This window comes from Ammodytes marinus (assembly GCF_949987685.1).
Source record: "Ammodytes marinus genome assembly, chromosome: 15".
NCBI lineage: Eukaryota > Metazoa > Chordata > Actinopteri > Uranoscopiformes > Ammodytidae > Ammodytes > Ammodytes marinus.
The window spans coordinates 29,117,759-29,135,310 of NC_137219.1; the positions used below are offsets into that span (position 1 = coordinate 29,117,759).

The window sequence follows — 17,552 nt, forward strand, 5'->3', positions numbered from 1 at the left end:
CTTTTTTGAGAGCAGAGGCTTCTTCAGCAACCCTCCCTTGAAAGCCATGTTGACTGAGTTTTCTTCTTATTGTGGAACCATGCACATCTGTCCCAGATGTTGCAAGAGAGGTCTGCAAATCACTAGATGTAATGTTAGGGTTGGCTTTTAACTAAAAAAATACTTTTCTTGTGGCGCTTGAAGATATTTTTGAAGGAAGTCCACTTCTAGGCAGATGTTCAGTCACTCTTAAAGCTCTCCATTTGTAGATGATTTGCCTCACGGTGGACCGATGGAGCTCAAACTTTTTTTGAATTAATTTATAGCTGTCCCCAGACAAATGTGCAGCATCACAACTCTATTCCTGAGATCTTCTGAGATTTTTTTCCCTTTTAGCATGTCTGACCTGTATGGGTTCAGTTTGGTGGGCCTAAACTGACCTGGTTTTATCCGTGTTTTATCTAGTGGCGCCCAATTTCTTCCCTAAAGATCTCTCATTACATTGGTCTATTTCATCAATCAATTTGGTCCACCTGATTGTGTTTACCTGCTCCATTTAAGCAATGCAGCTTAGGGTTCACAAACTTTTGCACATACAACATTTGTCAAATAATTTGTTTTATCTATTTTAACAATTGATTTCTGGAAAAGAAAAATGTTGAATTGATAAACAAACATCTGTTATTTCATATAAAAAATACTTGTATTGAAAAAAATGAATTAATAATGGTTAACATAAATAAAATTCCAAAAGGCTCAAGGGGTTCACAAACTTTCGCACAACACTGTATAAAGAAAATATGGGGATGTGGCTGTGCCGACTGTGACGTAATGGTCGGCGAGAATTCTGACTCGAGTATATTGGGGGGGAGGGGTGGGGGTTTCAGAAAGGGGGAGAGTGAGAAAAGGAGAGATTGTTATTTTTTTTTATATTTTGGCAGTCTCTAGGCACACCGTGGACCCATGGATATGTTAGAACACATTTAAAAAGTGCATTTAGCATAATATGTGACCTTTAAGACCAGAAAAGACGAGATCAGCAAATAAGCTGGTCAAATAACTACAGGATGTCCCCTGCTTGGAATATTGAATTAACTTTTTTTATATTAAATATAATCACAATCGCGTTTGCATTTATTTATTTTTTTTACATGTATTTTTATTACTTGTTAGACGTACGCTGTCACACATGTACGCAGAAGATGTACGCTGTCACACATGTGTTACAATATTTCACAGTAGTTACATTTCTTTTTGCGACAATGTACAATGAAACAAGAGTTAACAATTTACATTTTTATATTTTTATAAACCCCATCCAACCCTAACAATCCCTGTGCCATAAAAATAATAATAATAAAAAAAAAAGGGGGGGGGGGGAGTTCTCCTAAGATGAAAGTGTTTGCGCTTTACGTTAAAGCTTATATACTAATGAGAGGGGAGAGTGACAAGTTTGTCAAAATAAACCAGTAAAGGGTCCCAGACTTTGTTGAATTTTTCGGTTGATCCTCTAAGAAAGTATTTCACTTTTTCAATTTTTAAAAACATCATCATATCAGAAAGCCACACAGATGCCTTCGGTGATAATTGGGATTTCCATTCCAAGAGAATTCTCCTTCGAGCAATTAGAGTTGCAAAGGCAATAACATTTTTATTGTTAGTGGCTGTCGCAGTGTCGTTATCTCTTACACCAAATATAGCCATTAAAGGGCTAGGTTGTAGATGTAGGCCAAAAGCAACATTCAAAATCCCAAATATTGATTTCCAAAACTCTTCCAACTTGGAGCACGACCAGAACATATGAGCTAGGTCTGCGTTGGTGGCTTTACAGCGATCACACGTCTCATCTAGTTCAGGGTATATTTTAGCAAGTCTGACCTTACTATAGTGAGTACGGTGGAGAACTTTAAATTGAATAAGATTGAGACGTACACAAGAAGAGGTTCCATTTACACAGCTAAGAGCCCTAACTCATGTCTCATCCGAAATGACTGTTCCTAATTCTTCCTCCCATTTTGTTTTGATCTTTTCTGTTGAAACACTACTAAACGACATAATTGAATTATATAAATTAGAGATTTGGCCCTTCAAAGTTAAGGGAATCTTTAGTATGACATCCAAGTTTGAACTTTCAGGTAATTAAGGGAACGATGGGTTGTACGTTTGAATAAAGTGGCGTATCTGAAGATATCGGAAAAAACTGGATTTAGAAATAGAGTGTTTTTTGGCCAAATCTGTGAAAGTAGGAAAAATATTATCTATGAAAAAGTCCTTGCATGTAGTAAGACCCATAGTGTCCCATTGTGTGAATGTGACATCGAGTTTAGCAGCTGGAAAGAGGTGGTTATTACATATGGGACTTAGCATAGAAAGGCCAGACAATTTAAATGTTTGCCTGAATTGTATCCAAATTCTTAGGGTTGAGCGCACTACTGGGCTTGAGGAAAACTGTGATGGGGAGAGAGGAAGTTTTGTTGTTAATAGTGCAGGAAGTGATGACAGATTACAGAGCTTTGCCTCCTCACTGCACCAACCCGTGTCTAGGGCCTGAAACCAGTACATTATTTTTTGCAGATTCGCTGCCCAATAATAAACCCTGAAATTCGGGAGAGCAAGCCCACCCTCTTTTCTTGGCCTTTCAAGCAATGTTTTACGAAGTCTTGAAGATTTACCTCCCCATATGAAACTTGAGAGTAGGGCATCAAGTGAACGGAAGAAGGATTTTGGCAGGAAAACTGGGATGCTTTGAAACAAATATAAAAATCTAGGCAACACATTCATCTTGACGCAGTTGATTTTTCCAGCTAAAGAAAGGTAAATAGCACTCCATCTCTGGAGGTCAGATTTTAGTTTCTCCATTATAGGTGTGAAGTTGGCTTTAAACAATTCAGAAAAAGAAGGGGTGATATTTATTCCTAAATACTTAAAACCGGAATGTGATATACAAAATGGCAAGTCTGTGTCTGGAATCTGCTTTGCCTTATCATTGATAGGGAAACACACACTTTTTGAATAGTTAATTTTATAACCTGAAAAACCACCAAAGTCAACCAGAATCTTCAAAAGTTCAGATTTACAGGATAACGGGTCCGTTAAAAATATTAAGAGATCATCAGCATACAAGGAAGCTTTATATTCCATCTCCATCCTTCTAATGCCATGTATGGATGGTGTAGTTCTAAGTTTAATTGACAGGGGCTCTATCGCTAAAATGAACAGTAATGGGCTAAGTGGGCAGCCTTGACGCGTGCCCCTAGATAAAGGAAAATAATGTGAACATAATTTATTAGTAACTACTGCAGCTTTAGGAGATGAATATAATAGACGAACCCAGGACATAAATTTCGGCCCAAACCCAAATTTGCCCAGTACAGCAAAAAGATACTCCCATTCTACTCTGTCGAATGCCTTCTCCGCGTCTAGGGAGACCACCACCTCTGGTCCTCCCCCAGACGCTGGAGAATGCACCACATTCGGGAGTCTACGAATGTTAATGAATGAGTGGCGGCCTCTCACAAAACCGGTTTGATCATTTGAAATGATGTCTGATACTATGGTGTTTATTCGAGAGGCCAGAATTTTAGACAGTATCTTAACGTCCACGTTCAGTAAAGAAATAGGCCTATAAGAGCTGCAATCCACCGGGTCTTTACCAGGCTTCAGTAAAACTGTGATGAGAGCCTCTGTGAGGCTCTGTGGGAGAGCTGTCTGTTCAAACGAATACTTAAACATATTGAGAAGCAAGGGGATCAGTTTTAAGGAGAATTTTTTATAGAATTCAACTGGGAAGCCGTCCGGCCCAGGGGCCTTCCCGCTCTGCATGTCCTTAATTGAGTTATCTACTTCCTGTCTGTTTAGTGGTCTTTCCAGGTTGTCCCTTTGTTCCTGTGCAATTGTTGGAGTATTCAGGGTTTCTAAAAAATTAACCATAGAAGAAGTGTCCTGAGGAAATTCTGAGGTATATAACTCAGAATAAAATGTTTTAAAATTATTATTAATTTCTTGGGGATCTATTGTCAATTCTTGAGGTGTTTTCCTAATTGTTGATATGAGTTGGGCAGACGACTTAACCTTTAACTGGTGAGCAAGTAGGCGTCCTGCCTTCTCCCCATGTTCATAAAAGAATGCTTGTGATCTTAACAAGTTATGTTCAGTCCTTCCAGTAGACAATAAATCATATTTTGCTTTCAGATTTAATTTTTCTTTGTATAGTTCAGGTGTTGGAGTTGTTGAGTATTGATGATCCATTTTAAGAATAGAATCAATGAGCTCCTCCTGTCTTTGTTTTCTTTTTTTATTACGTGAAGCTGAAAATGATATTATTTTTCCCCTCAGTACGACTTTTAATGTTTCCCATAATATGGATGGTGATACGGAGTCATTCTGATTGGTTAGAATGAAATCATCTATTGCTTTAGACATGAACTGACAAAAATCTGCATCTGAAAGTAATGCCGTGTTAAGTCTCCAAGCTGGCCTTGGTGGGTAATTAAGTGTAAAGCCAATGTCAAGAATAACAGGTGCATGATCAGATTCTACAATAGCCGAGTAGTCTACAGATTTCACTGAGGGAAGAAGACGTTTATCAATGAAAAAATAGTCTATTCTTGAATAAGACTGATGAACATGTGAAAAACAAGAGAATTCTTTTTTGTTTGGATACAAAAATCTCCATGGGTCAATACAGCCAAGGTGCGTCATGAGACTTAAAAGAGCTCTGGACATTTTTGATGGAGGTGCAGATTTGGGACTTGACCGGTCTATGGCTGTGTCCATCACACAGTTCATATCACCGCCAAATATTAGGTGATGAGTATTTAAATCTGGTAATAAGGTGATTATCTTCCTGAAAAAATCTGCATCATCCCAGTTGGGGGCGTAAATACTAACTAAAACCACCGGGGTGTGATAGAGACGACCTGATACTATAACATAACGTCCCTGGGGATCTGAAATTATTTTTGAAGCAGTGAAGAGTACTTTTTTATGGATTATAATTGCAGCACCTCTAGCTCTGTTACTAAAGGTTGAATGGTACACCTGACCTATCCAGGTCTTTCTAAGTAAAACTTGATCTTGTACTCGTAGGTGCGTTTCCTGCAGATATGCAATTTCAGTGTGCAACCGTTTTAAATGTGAAAAAATGTGCGCCCTTTTCACTGGGCCATTCATGCCTCTGACATTCCAGCTAACAAAACGGGTAACACTTTATAATAACTATCCGTTGTAACTCGTTAATAGATCATTAGTAAACTCTTAATTAATGATTATTAATGATTTGTTAAGTGTTTGTTAGCAGTTTGTTAAGGATTTATAACAATGGTAGATAGTTAATAGCTTAATAATTGAATCAGTTCATCTGGGACGAGGCTGAAATAGGCTATAGACTATACACAGTGCATGGGCAACTGAGGGCAGCCCCATTTCCAATTGTTTTTAAATAAACTCAATACACACTGTGCATGCCATGGACTTGAACGTGACGTGATCAGTTAATCTCGGATTACCTCCCAGATGAACTGATTCAATTATTAAGCTATTAACTATCTACCATTGTTATAAATCCTTAACAAACTGCTAACAAACACTTAACACATCATTAATAATCATTAATTAAGAGTTTACTAATGATCTATTAACGAGTTACAACGGATAGTTATTATAAAGTGTTACCACAAAACGTACTGCAGACCCGCCAACTAAAGTTGTGCTTGCTCTATTCATAGCTTAATAAACAAGCGGGTTGGGTAATGATACGGCTGAAATGGATGGTGCTGTATAGCCAGATCGGGAGAATATAAAATGGAGAACGGGAGAGAAGAAAAAAAAAAAAAAAAACCTAACCCTGGAACATGTGTGAACTCTAGGTTCGTTCTCTGAACAGTAACGAACCGCAGCTATCTTACTGTGACTAAACTTCCAATAGCCCATACGTTATTTCCCCTACACAATGCTCCCCACTCTCACTTTAACAAGTATACACACTCAGGGCATTGACTCTGAACAGAGATGAATAACATTGTAGTTCCCAGTCAACATAAACAACCGCCATTAATATAACAAGTAGGCAGGCCAACTTTAGTTCACCTCCCATATCACACTTAAGTATGCATTATTCGAACTACTGCATAGACAGGATAGATGGCTAAATGATAAATAAATGCATCTGAACCATAGGATCTGAACAAATAGGCAAATAGTTTTGCTTGGGCTACGCCCCTCTCAGGCTGTAACGTAACGTTAACCAGTTGTCAACAAACATTCTGCTATCGATTATGAAAGTGATACAGACTGATATTTGCTTCACTTAAAATGTAACGGCTCAAATTAACCAACCTTCAGACATATTGATCACTTCAGCTCGATGAAGTTCTGTCGGTCTCAGATTAGTCCATTTGAGTCAGAATCAGTCAATTGGTCCGGCAACCCGACGGTCATAGAACACCTTGGCAGCTTCTGGTGAGTGGAAAAAGAGAGTCTCATCCTCAAACTGAACTCGGAGACGTGCAGGATGTAGCAGACTGAATCTTATCTTCTTCTCATAGAGGAGCTGCTTGACGTTTTTAAATGCAGCGCGTTTCTTCGCCAGGCCAGCAGACATGTCCGGGTAGATCCTCAGTTTGGAGCCGTTAAACTCCACGTCGTGCGTCCGGGCCCACTGCAATGCCTTTTCTTTCACCTGGAAACGATGGGACACCACAAAGGGACGGGGCGGCTGTCCTTCTCGGGGTCTTTGGCCGGGAGAACGATGAGCCCGCTCCAACTCCGGTGGGTTTTCAAAAACCTCTTCGCCCATTGCTTCCATTAGCAGGTTGGATACAAACTTGACGGTGTGCTGGCCCTTCTCGCTGTCCTCCGGGACGTTCAGGATTCTCAGGTTTGCTCTGCGAGAGCGGTTCTCCAGGTCATCCACGCGTTCGAGCAGTGTGGTATTTTGCTCCTCTAGTCGTTTTATTTTCCTGTCCGCTGTGAAAATCGCACTGAAGTTATCCCCAGCCAGAACTTCGGTTGCGCTTAGCCGTGCTTGAAAGCTAGTAACAGTCTCTGTCAGTGCATTCACGGAGGACTGAAGCGGGGCAATTGACTCTTGAATTAAAGCAGAGATGTCCTCCTTGAGCGAAGACCGTTGTTTCGACAACTCGGCTACAAGCTGGCTCACGGAAACAGCCTCCACGTTTGCAGTCGTTCCACCACTGTGTGGGCTAGCACTAGCCATAGCAGCAACCTTGCTAGCTATACTAGTTTGGGTTGTTGGCGGAGTCCACGGCGGCGCACTGGTCGGCTTATTCTTACTCATATCGCCAAAGTTGGTGGCCTTTTGTCTGTCTTAGACTGATTTAAGCAGTTAGATGCCCTGAGCGGCATTTGTAAAGGTTAATATTGATAAGTTGGGTGGGGAGCTCTGCCTTCGCACGTCCTACCCCTGCATGGCCAAACCGGAAGTCGCGTTTGCAGTTTTTAACGTGACCATGCATTACATTTAGCCTACGTGATAAGGGCATATATTTACTTAACACCCAGTCCATTTTACCTACTAAAACCTACTTCTGTGACTGAGAACTAATGATTAATTGTCCTCAGGTGTGAGTTAATAGTCTTTAGAAGTGAGAGGGTGTCAGTCTTCAGTCTTTTCAAAGTTCTCTAGTGTAAACCCAGCATTAGCTGCAGGAACCCTATTTAAGTTAACATATCTGCCAAATGTTTAACATGGTGTTTATAATATTTTTCCATTTCTATGAACCAGTACTGTACCATTTTGTGTTTTTTAGGATTTCTCTTCATCTCCAACCCGTTCCTACGGGGTTCCCAAGCCTTCTGGGCCAGACAGTGTCTGAAGACCTATACTCTGAAGCCCAATGTCTGCAACCTGGACATGCACATGTCCCCCTCTGACACCCAGGATATCTGGAGCAAGAGTGTACATGAGCTCAGGTGAGACTAGCTGTGACTGTAGGCCAGGTAACTGTAGCTGGATCTCGATTCAGGGGTTGCAGCCTACGAAGGCTGCATTTGAAGACCGATTGCGTCATAGCGGCGCGCAAAGGCATGTTCCATTTGCAACGATTTGCAAGGCTCCTTCATATGCGGCCGAGAAATGCAGCCTTCGTTTCACAGTTTTGAAGGCTGCATCAGATGGATCCTTCGCAGCCCTAAAAATCCCACGATTCATTGCGGTTTCGTCAGAGATGGCATAAAATAAAATAAAAAATAACAAAACAGCAACGTGTTGCTCCATCTTCTAAACTTTTATCTTCCTTTCTTTTTTCTTGTACTTTTTTTTCTTTTCGTCTGGTAGACAACTTCTTTTTCTTTTTTCCTCCATTGACAAGGCTGTCTCCGTTGGCAGCAATCAGGGTTGCTAGGCAGCACAGGAGCAGCGAGTCGTCGCGCAAGGTAACGGCTTGTTACGCAAACCGGAAATGCTCGTAAACAGAGACCTGCGGAGACCGTCTCGCTTAACAACGCTCGTTCGGCCTGAGAATCGGCCTTCACAGGCTACAGCCTTCATAGACCGCGTAGACCGCGTCCTTCCAAGGACGTGGTCTCTGTAATGGGATACAGCTTGTATCTTATACAGTGCTGTTTAAAAGTATGTGAACCCCTTGAGAATTTTGGAATTTTATTCAGTTTTACCATTAATCATTAATTTTTATCAATACCAGTATTTTTTATATGAAATAACAGATGTTTGTTTATCAATTCAACATTTTTCTTTGCTGGAAATAAATTGTTAAAACAGATAAAACAAATGATTTGCCAACATTTGTATGTGCAAAAGTTTGTGAACCCTGAGCTGCATTGCTTAAATCGGGCAGGTAAACACAATCAGGTGGGCCAAATTGAGTGATTAAATGGACCAATGTAATGAGAGATCTTCTGGGAAGAAATTGGACCGAACTAGATAAAACAGAGATACAACCAGGTCAGTTTAGGCTCACCAAAGTGAACCCATACAGGTCAGACATGCCAAAAGGGAATTACAATTGTTACTCAGAGGATCTCAGGAATAGTTGTGATGTTGCACATTTGTCTGGGGACAGCTATAAATTAATTTTAAAATAAGTTTAAGCTCCATCGGTCCATCGTATTGCAAATCATCTACAAATAGAGAGCTTAAAGAGTGACTGAACATCTGCCTAGAAGTGGACTTCCTTCAAAAATATCCACAAGCGCCACAAGAAAAGAGATTTTTCTGGTAAAGGCCAACCCAAACATTACATCTAGTGACGTGCAGACCATTTGCCACCACCATTCTTCACTTGGGAGATGGTTCTTTTGGTGGTAGGCAGAGTTGCGTTTTTTGCCCAAACAGGTGGTTTTGGTTATGACCAAATAGTTCAATATTGGACAAATTTTTCCACAGAATAGACAGATATCTCCAAGTGCTCTTTGGCAAAGTTGTGACAAGCAGTTTTGTTCTTTTTTTGAGAGCAGAGGCTTCTTCAGCAACCCTCCCATGGTAGCCATGTTGACTGAGTTTTCTTCTTATTGTGGAACCATGCACATCTGTCCCAGATGCTGCAATAGAGGTCTTCAAATCAAGATATAATGTTTGGGTTGGTTTTTCATTCTCATTGATGACTATGGCAATCTAGGATGCATGTCCTTAATGCCTGAGGGTTTTTTGAAAAAATAGTATGAATTGTAAAGTCTACCAAAACCTTAATATCTAAGCCTGTGTAGCACATAGAAACATGAAATAAAATACATTTAAAAGTTAAGGTTCACAGGTTTTATTTAAACATGCTCCCTTAGCGCTTACAAACCAACACATTTTTCTAAAAATCGTCAAAATTAGATGGGGGAGGAAAAAAAGAATAAATAATATAAAATATTTAAAAATAATGTGCTAAACGAGATTATAATCCTGCTTCCTTTTAGCATGGATAGTAGTGACTGAGTGTGCAGTGGAGGGATAAAGATAGACAGATATAGGAAGGAGAAGATAGCTTTATTTTATTATTTAGTTCAGTTATCACTGGCACCATAAATCCGATTTCCCAGTACAACTGGAACGCAGACTGACTCCTGCTGTCGGGAGCCGATCAGCTGGTCCAAACGGCTGTATACCACGGAGATGAAAACGAAACTGAAACTTAACTATCGCCTGGCTGGGCTGAATTTGAGTTGGAGCAGCAAAATATAGCCTAAATTCATAAATATTGTTAATAAATAGATGCAATGTGTTGTGTGATTTTCGTCAGTAGCCTATAGTAGACCTTGATTCTGCGCTCCGAACGCCACTAACTGTTCTGTAATACACTATCGCCGACACAGCTGGCTTATTAGGGGGCCAAGCCCGAGTAGGGCTGGGACCGCGTTTTGCAGAGCAACGCGGTTCCCAAGCCCTGCGGGGCAGGGAACCCTATTGTTCTTGTAGGGATTATTATTTTTCCTTACGTAAAAGTGGTGCTGCAGCCCAAGCCGTAAAGGGTTGGGACATGCCATTTGCATGACTAGATCCAGGTCCGTGCCTGGTACGCAGATAAAAAAATTCAGACATGCCGGCCACTAGGTGGCGCTACAAAAAAAGGAAAACGTGTATAACTTCCACACCGAAAGTCCGACAGTCAAAAACTTTATATCCACAGATGCCCACAAGTCAGCTGCATCTTTTGAGATAGGCCACGCCCATTTGCGTATATATACATTTTTCGCTACATCGCAAAAACTGTCAGTCACCAAAACACACTCCTCCTACAGTTTTTGCCCGATTTGGACCAAACCAAAAGCATTATGCTCTACCGACTCCCACGAGCAAAAGTTGGTCAAATAATTTTTCTACGACCATCGGAAGACCAAACGCTAGCGCTTTAAAGATTCGATTTTTCGATTTTGAACATTTCTCCTTTTTATTTAAAATGGTGCTGCAGCCAAAACCGTAAAGGGCTGGGAAAGTCCACTTGCATGACTAGATCCAGGTCCGTGCCTGGTACACAGACGAAAAAATTCAGAGATCCCGGCCACTAGGTGGCGCTACAACAAAGGAAAACGCGTTTGGGGCTATAACTTCCGCACCGAAAGTCCGACAGTCAAACACTTTATATCCACAGATGCACACAAGTCAGTTGCATCTTTTGAGATAGGCCACGCCCATTTGCGTATTATAGATTTTTCGCTACATCGCAAAAACTGTGTCAGTCACCAAAACATACTCCTCCTACAGTTTTTGCCCGATTTGGACGAAACCAAAAGCATTATGCTCCACCGACTCCCACGAGCAAAAGTTGGTCAAATATTTTTTCTACGACCATCGGAAGACCAAACGGTAGCGCTTTAAAGATTTGACGATTAGCTTCCTTGTAATACCTTGTACGTAAGTGATCATAAATACAAAACCATACATCGTATCAAGACAATATTTTAGAAATATGGTCGTACTGTCCTAATGAACATACTAAAAAAAAAATGGAAAATTTCGCCAAAAGGGGGCGCCAAGAACACAAAAAGTATACATCTCCTTATCCACTTGAGCATCTTTCTCTGCAATTTCTTTGCCTTTTGGTCTATAACTCCCAAACCGAACATCCCACATTCAAAAACTTGACATCCACTTGTTCGGTACATTGCGCTGCATCTTTCTATATAACACAGTTTTGCGAATGTCATCCATAGGGGGCACCAAAACCACAAAAAGCAAAGAAAACGCGTTTGGGGCTATAACTCCCACACCGAACATCCCACATTCAAAAACTTTACATCCCCGGATTCCGTGAAGCGAGGAGCCGGCGCAGCGGACGACGACGCCCGATCCCGAGTCGCGTGGGAGGCTTGGCCCCCGTTCACAACTGCTTGCAGTTCTAGTTTTTTTTATTATTATTTATTTATTAATTTTTTGATTGGCGTGATTTTCGGCAAACCACACATTTTTGGGGTGGTCACGTGGTCTTAAAAAATCAACAAAACCCACCTCATGTGTATTTGAACCAATGACGGTGCATTCTATGTTCATATAAAAAATACTGGTATTGATAAAAATGAATTAATAATGGTTAAAAAAAAACATCAACATACTTTCGAGAGAGAGAGAGAGAGAGAGAGAGAGAGAGACTCTGCTACCAGATGTTGTGCTAAGCTAATTTTGACTCATCCTAGTGAACACTGGTCATACTACTAGGGGGCGCTCAGGCTAGTGGCATTATAATTGACTCTGCTTTCACACAAAAAAGATAAAAGTGGTATGTCTTTAATTTACCAGGAACAGCTAAGTAATGGGATGTTTTCCAAACAAATATTTTTTGAAAAGCAGTATTTAGTTTTATGAAATTAAATAAAATGTGAAAAACTGGCTGTGCAAAAATATGGGAACCCTTGTGGTTTTGCTGATTTTAATGCATGTAACAGCATGCAAAACTGAGGACTTTAAACACAAAATTGGTTGGATTATGTTGTTAAGCCTTGAACCTCATATAAAGGTCTGTTTAATCATGAGAAAAGGTATTTTAGGTGCCTAAATGCAAGTTGCACTTCTCTTTGACTCTCTGCAGAAGTGAGACAGAATGGGATCATCAAAACAGCTCCCAAAAGATCTTAAAAACAAAGATTATTCATTGTCATGGTTTAGGGGAAGGCTACAAGAAGCTTTCCCAAAGGTTTCAATTGTCAATTTCTACTGTAAGGAATGTTGTCAGGGAATGGAAGGACACAGGCACAGTTGCAGTTAAACCCAGGTCTAGCAGACCAAGAAAAGTACAAGAGCGGCATATGTGGCGGATTGTGAGAATGGTTGCACACAACCCACAGATCACCTCCAAAGACCTGCAAGAACATCTGGCTGCAGATGGTGTATCTGTACATGGTTCAACAATTCAGTGCAATTTGCACCAAAACATCTGTATGGCCGGGTGCTGAGAAGGAAGCCCTTTCTGCGCCCACGCCACAGATACAGTTGCTTGGAGTATGCTAAAGCTCATTTAGACAAGCCAGATTCATATTGGAAGAAAATGCTTTGGACTGATGAGACAAAAAATAAGTTATTTGGTCATTATAAAAAGTGCTTTACGTGGCAGAAGGATAAAACTGCATTCCAAGTAAAACACCTGCTACCTACTTTCAAATTTGGTGGAGGTTCAATCATGCTGTGGCCACTTCAGGGACTGGGGCCCTCGTTAAAGAGGATAGTCGGATGAATTCAACCCAGTTTCAACAGATTATTCAGGATAATGTTCAAGCATCAGTCACAAAGTTGAAGTTGCGCAGGGGTTGGATATTCCAACGTTCCCTACAGTCGAAATTGACAATTGAAACCTTTGGGAAAGCTTCTTGTAGCCTTCCCCAATTCCATGACAATGAATAATCTTTGTTTTTCAGATCTTTTGGGAGCTGCTTTAATGATCCCATTCTGTCTCACTTCAGCAGAGAGTCAAAGAGAAGTGTAACTTGCATTTAGGCACCTAAAATACCTTTTCTCATGATTAAACATACCTTTCTATGAGGTTCAAGGCTTAACAACATAATGCAACCAATTTTGTGTTTAAAGTCATCAGTTTTACATGCTGTTACAGGCATTAACATCAGCAAAACCACAAGGGTTCCCATATTTTTGCACAGCCAGTTTTTCACATTTTATTTAATTTCATACAACTAAATAATGCTTTTCAAAAAATCTTTGTTTGGAAAACATCCCAGTACTTAGCTGTTCCTGATAAATGAAAGACATACTACCTTTATCTTTTTTTTTGTGAAAGCAGAGTCAATTATAATGCCGGCTGAGAGGGGTTCCCAAACTTTTTCATATGACTGTATAATCTTTGGTCTGGCTGATCCTCACACACACAATCTTGCAAAGGAAGAGGATATCTTTAAAACATTTTCATTCTTAACTCAGAAATATCATTACAGGAAGTCCTTACAGCAATAAAAGAATTCCCAAATGGAAATACAACTGGCCCTGAGTTGTATTTGCTGAGAATTGTTGAGTCAATTAATATCAAAAAGCTACCAAGTCATAATACACAGCAAATATTTCCTTCATTTTGAAAAAGGAGAAAGACTAGACCGACCCGTCATCATATCGACCCATATCCCTTCTCTGTAGCTAATAGACCAAATAAGTAGCCTGGTTCAACTAGACCATCGTACTTCATTTCATTGTACAGGAGGTCTGGAACTGCCCTATTGGCAAACGTTCACTCACATGGAGGCGGGTGTCTGTTGAAGTTTGAAACTATTGGATCTGCCCAGTGCCACTCTGGATCAACCAACCAATCGCATAACGTTTGGTTGTGACGTATGTCATGAGCCGGCTTCTGACGGTGCGTTCCAGTTGTAGTGGTTACAGGTCTTTCAGATTAATTTTGCTATTAGAAATTAATCTGAAAATAATGCTACATTAATAATTTATTAAAGTTATGTAGGAACGCCACCAATCACTTAAGAATGGAAAAATTATAGCAAGGTTTTTCTCGTTTTATCAATGGTTTGTCTAGTGATCAGTTAAATGAATCAATATTAATCAAACCTAGTCGAATTATCACTCTATAACATTTAATAATAAATCAATTATTATTGAGCTTATAAATCTGATAATATGACCACAATACCGAAGGTTAATGAATTATTGACGTGTCAGAGGTTGACGTACCACAAAATATTCACACAAATGAATGACAGAAACTTCTAGTTACAAAAAGAAAACGCATGTAATTTATTAACAGAAAGTAATGAAATCAACCTAAAACCGATCACACAGTGTGTGTGTGTGTGTGTGTGTGTGTGTGTGTGTGTGTGTGTGTGTGTGTGTGTGTGTGTGTGTGTGTGTGTGTGTGTGTGTGTGTGTGTGTGTGTGTGTGTGTGTGTGTGTGTGTGTGTGTGTGTGTGTGTGTGTGTGTGTGTGTGTGTGTGTGTGTGTGTGTGTGTGTGTGTGTGTGCGTGCGTGCGTGCGTGCGTGCGTGCGTGCGTGCGTGTGTGTCTGTGGGTGCATGTGGATGTAAATTAGTCTGTCTTTCACACCTTCATCCCTGTGGTGGGGGGGAAGAGAGGGAAGACAGACAAAAGGAGCCTTGGCCAAAGGTTCCCTTTAAAGGCAATTAAAATCAAAATAAATGTTTGTGTGTCTAACCAATAAGTTCAATGTGATATTACAGTATGTAAACCCAATTACAGAAATACCAATGAACAGTTCAAATCAGTTAATATACATTTCCAAGTTAACAGTCTTTTAAGCCATGTGTTCTTGCTAAGCTAAGCTAACTGCCCAGTAGTTCGTACGATACCCAATGTTGGTACACAGCGTTCATTGCGGTGTTGGAGACTGGTCGTTATGGCATGAGACAGGGGTTTTGCTTTGCAGGTCTGTCTTGCTGCAGTTCGGATGAACTGGTGCTTTCTGGATCTTCAGTTGAGCTGTGCTGTGTTTGTTCTTCTTGAGGATCAGGCCTTGTTGCCAGCCTGGTTTGTTCCCTTGTGCCTCGTTTCCACCGAGTAGAGCGGGTCGGATCGGAGTGGTTCGGTCCGGGTAGTTTGGCTTTTAATTTGCCAAGATAGATGGATGGCCCAAAACCGGGCCATCCATCTATCTATCTATAATACATGCGCGCACTGAAGGCCACAGTAATGACGGGCATGAAATAGTCTCTGGCTAAACCCCGCCTCCCTCTGATTTGATTGGCCGCTGCGACCAAAGCATGAATTTACGAACGGGACACACACAGCAGACCGACATAGCCTGGTGTTACTTCCTCATTCAATGCACCCAACTTTCCAAACAAAACGTTCTTAAACCTGTCCGCTTTAATGTTAAAGATCGCACGTTACGCTATTTTCACTGTTATAGAGTAAATGTTTAGTTAAACACTTCCGCGACAGTGATGCTAATTTCAGTTAGCGTGTCAATAGCGGTTTCCATTAAAAATTAGCACGGTCTTGGATAGCTCTGCTACCGGTGAATGTAAACATGATCGCTTCCACAGAACGTTTTAAATTTGTTAGAAACTAACACCTAAACGAGCTAAAGACTATGTAAGATCCAAAAAGGCCCCTCATTTTGTTCGCAAAGATAAATGCTGCTGCCTTCAAGCTGCAATTACCAATAAAAAAACATTTTCACCTGCTTTGCCCATAAAGAATAGAGGATTATATGGCGCAACAAATATTAAAGAAAGAACATAAGTCACATTGATGAGCGATGTGACAACCATTTCAATGACTGTGTGACACTGCCTATGTGTAGGCTACATCTGTTTATGTGTCCCACTTTGATAGACAGGTTACATTTAAGCATGGCTACTGCTTCCTACGGGCACTGCACTAGTTACATAAAAATTAAATTTATTCATTTTTGAAAATAAGAAACCCTTTTAGATCTCATTAGCTGAAAACCTCAGGTCACCCCTCTAAGAAATTTGGAATAAGAGCCACACAGTATTGCACACATGTTGTTATTCATATGTTTAGAAAGAAGCAAATTTGGCCGCCAACGGAAAAGTTTGTGATAAAAGAAAACTCAATAAAAAGCTTTATGAAGTCTGATAAATTGCCTTAAGTGATTTCACTTGAGTCAGCATCAGCTGGTTCTGAAGACAAATAGTTTGACAATTAAAATAAAGGTTAATGTGGAGATGAGCACACATCAGCAGCCCATCTCTTTTGAGACTAGCTACCATAACACTACTGAATCCACTAACAAATATTCCAACCTTGAGTTGACTTATGGGCAATGTACATACCATTCTGATAAGTAGCAGTTTGCTGTGCTGTTTAATTCCCTCCACAGTGCTGCCCCCTCTGGAAAGAGAGAACCAAAGACTCTGCTTGAGAGGCTGCGCTGGGTCACTCTGGGCTATCACTACAACTGGGATACCAAGGTAAGAGGATACTGTAGCTTGTGTTGCATTGAGGTTGAGTTTTAAATACAGTTATTAATAACAATAGATAGAAACTTGTTTGTCCCCGAAGGAAAATTGCATGGTTTCAGTAGCACACAATAATAATAAAAAAATTAAACAATATGGATAGTCCATTATTTCTGATTGTAGGAGTCACCTCTGTTAAATTGCTTGGCTGTGTAGAGCATGTGTAGGGCTGTCCGTGACCTCAAGCAGCTTGTGCAACATCCTTCACACAGGGCTGTAACGATTAATCCTAAAAAGATCAGCGTCTCATCTCAAACAGCTATTATATCTCATTCCATATTTATGGCCATATTTCTAGGTCATATTACGCTGTGCATATGTCACGCTGTATGCTGACTGCTGAATTCTGCCTCAGAATAATCCCAGTTGCTTGTATCATTGACAATTAGCATACGCAATTTTAAGAACACAAGCTATTCATTTATCAATCATATGTAAAACTCAATCACTGTTCTCTAATTTTTCCGCAACTCAATACAGCTCTACGTTACTGTTAACTCACTGCCCGTGTCAAATAAGTAGCAAGGAGGCGATCGGATTAAGTAATTATGAAAGATTATCTCTGAAATTTGCACTTAAGCCGCGTTTCCACCAAAAGTCTGAGGAATTTAAGGTTCCAGGAACTCCTCTTCCAGGAACTTTTTTTTTTTTAAAGATATTTTTTGGGCATTTTTATGCTTTATTGATAGTGCAGAGAGACAGAGGTGAAATGGGGCAGAG

General features: G+C 40.3%; 2 protein-coding genes across 4 annotated transcripts in view; one reads left to right on the forward strand and one right to left on the reverse strand.

Moving 5' to 3' along the window:
* Positions 1-17,552, reverse strand: part of ldah (lipid droplet associated hydrolase) — an 82,396-nt gene that overhangs the window by 26,788 nt on the left and 38,056 nt on the right. The gene's annotated exons all lie outside the window — the stretch shown is intronic.
* alkbh1 (alkB homolog 1, histone H2A dioxygenase) overlaps positions 1-17,552 on the forward strand; it is a 45,462-nt gene that overhangs the window by 10,493 nt on the left and 17,417 nt on the right. The window contains exons 3-4 of the mRNA XM_080042668.1: positions 7,749-7,911; positions 16,694-16,784. Of these exons, the coding sequence (XP_079898794.1) occupies positions 7,749-7,911; positions 16,694-16,784 (254 nt within the window). The remainder of the gene's footprint in view (positions 1-7,748; positions 7,912-16,693; positions 16,785-17,552) is intronic.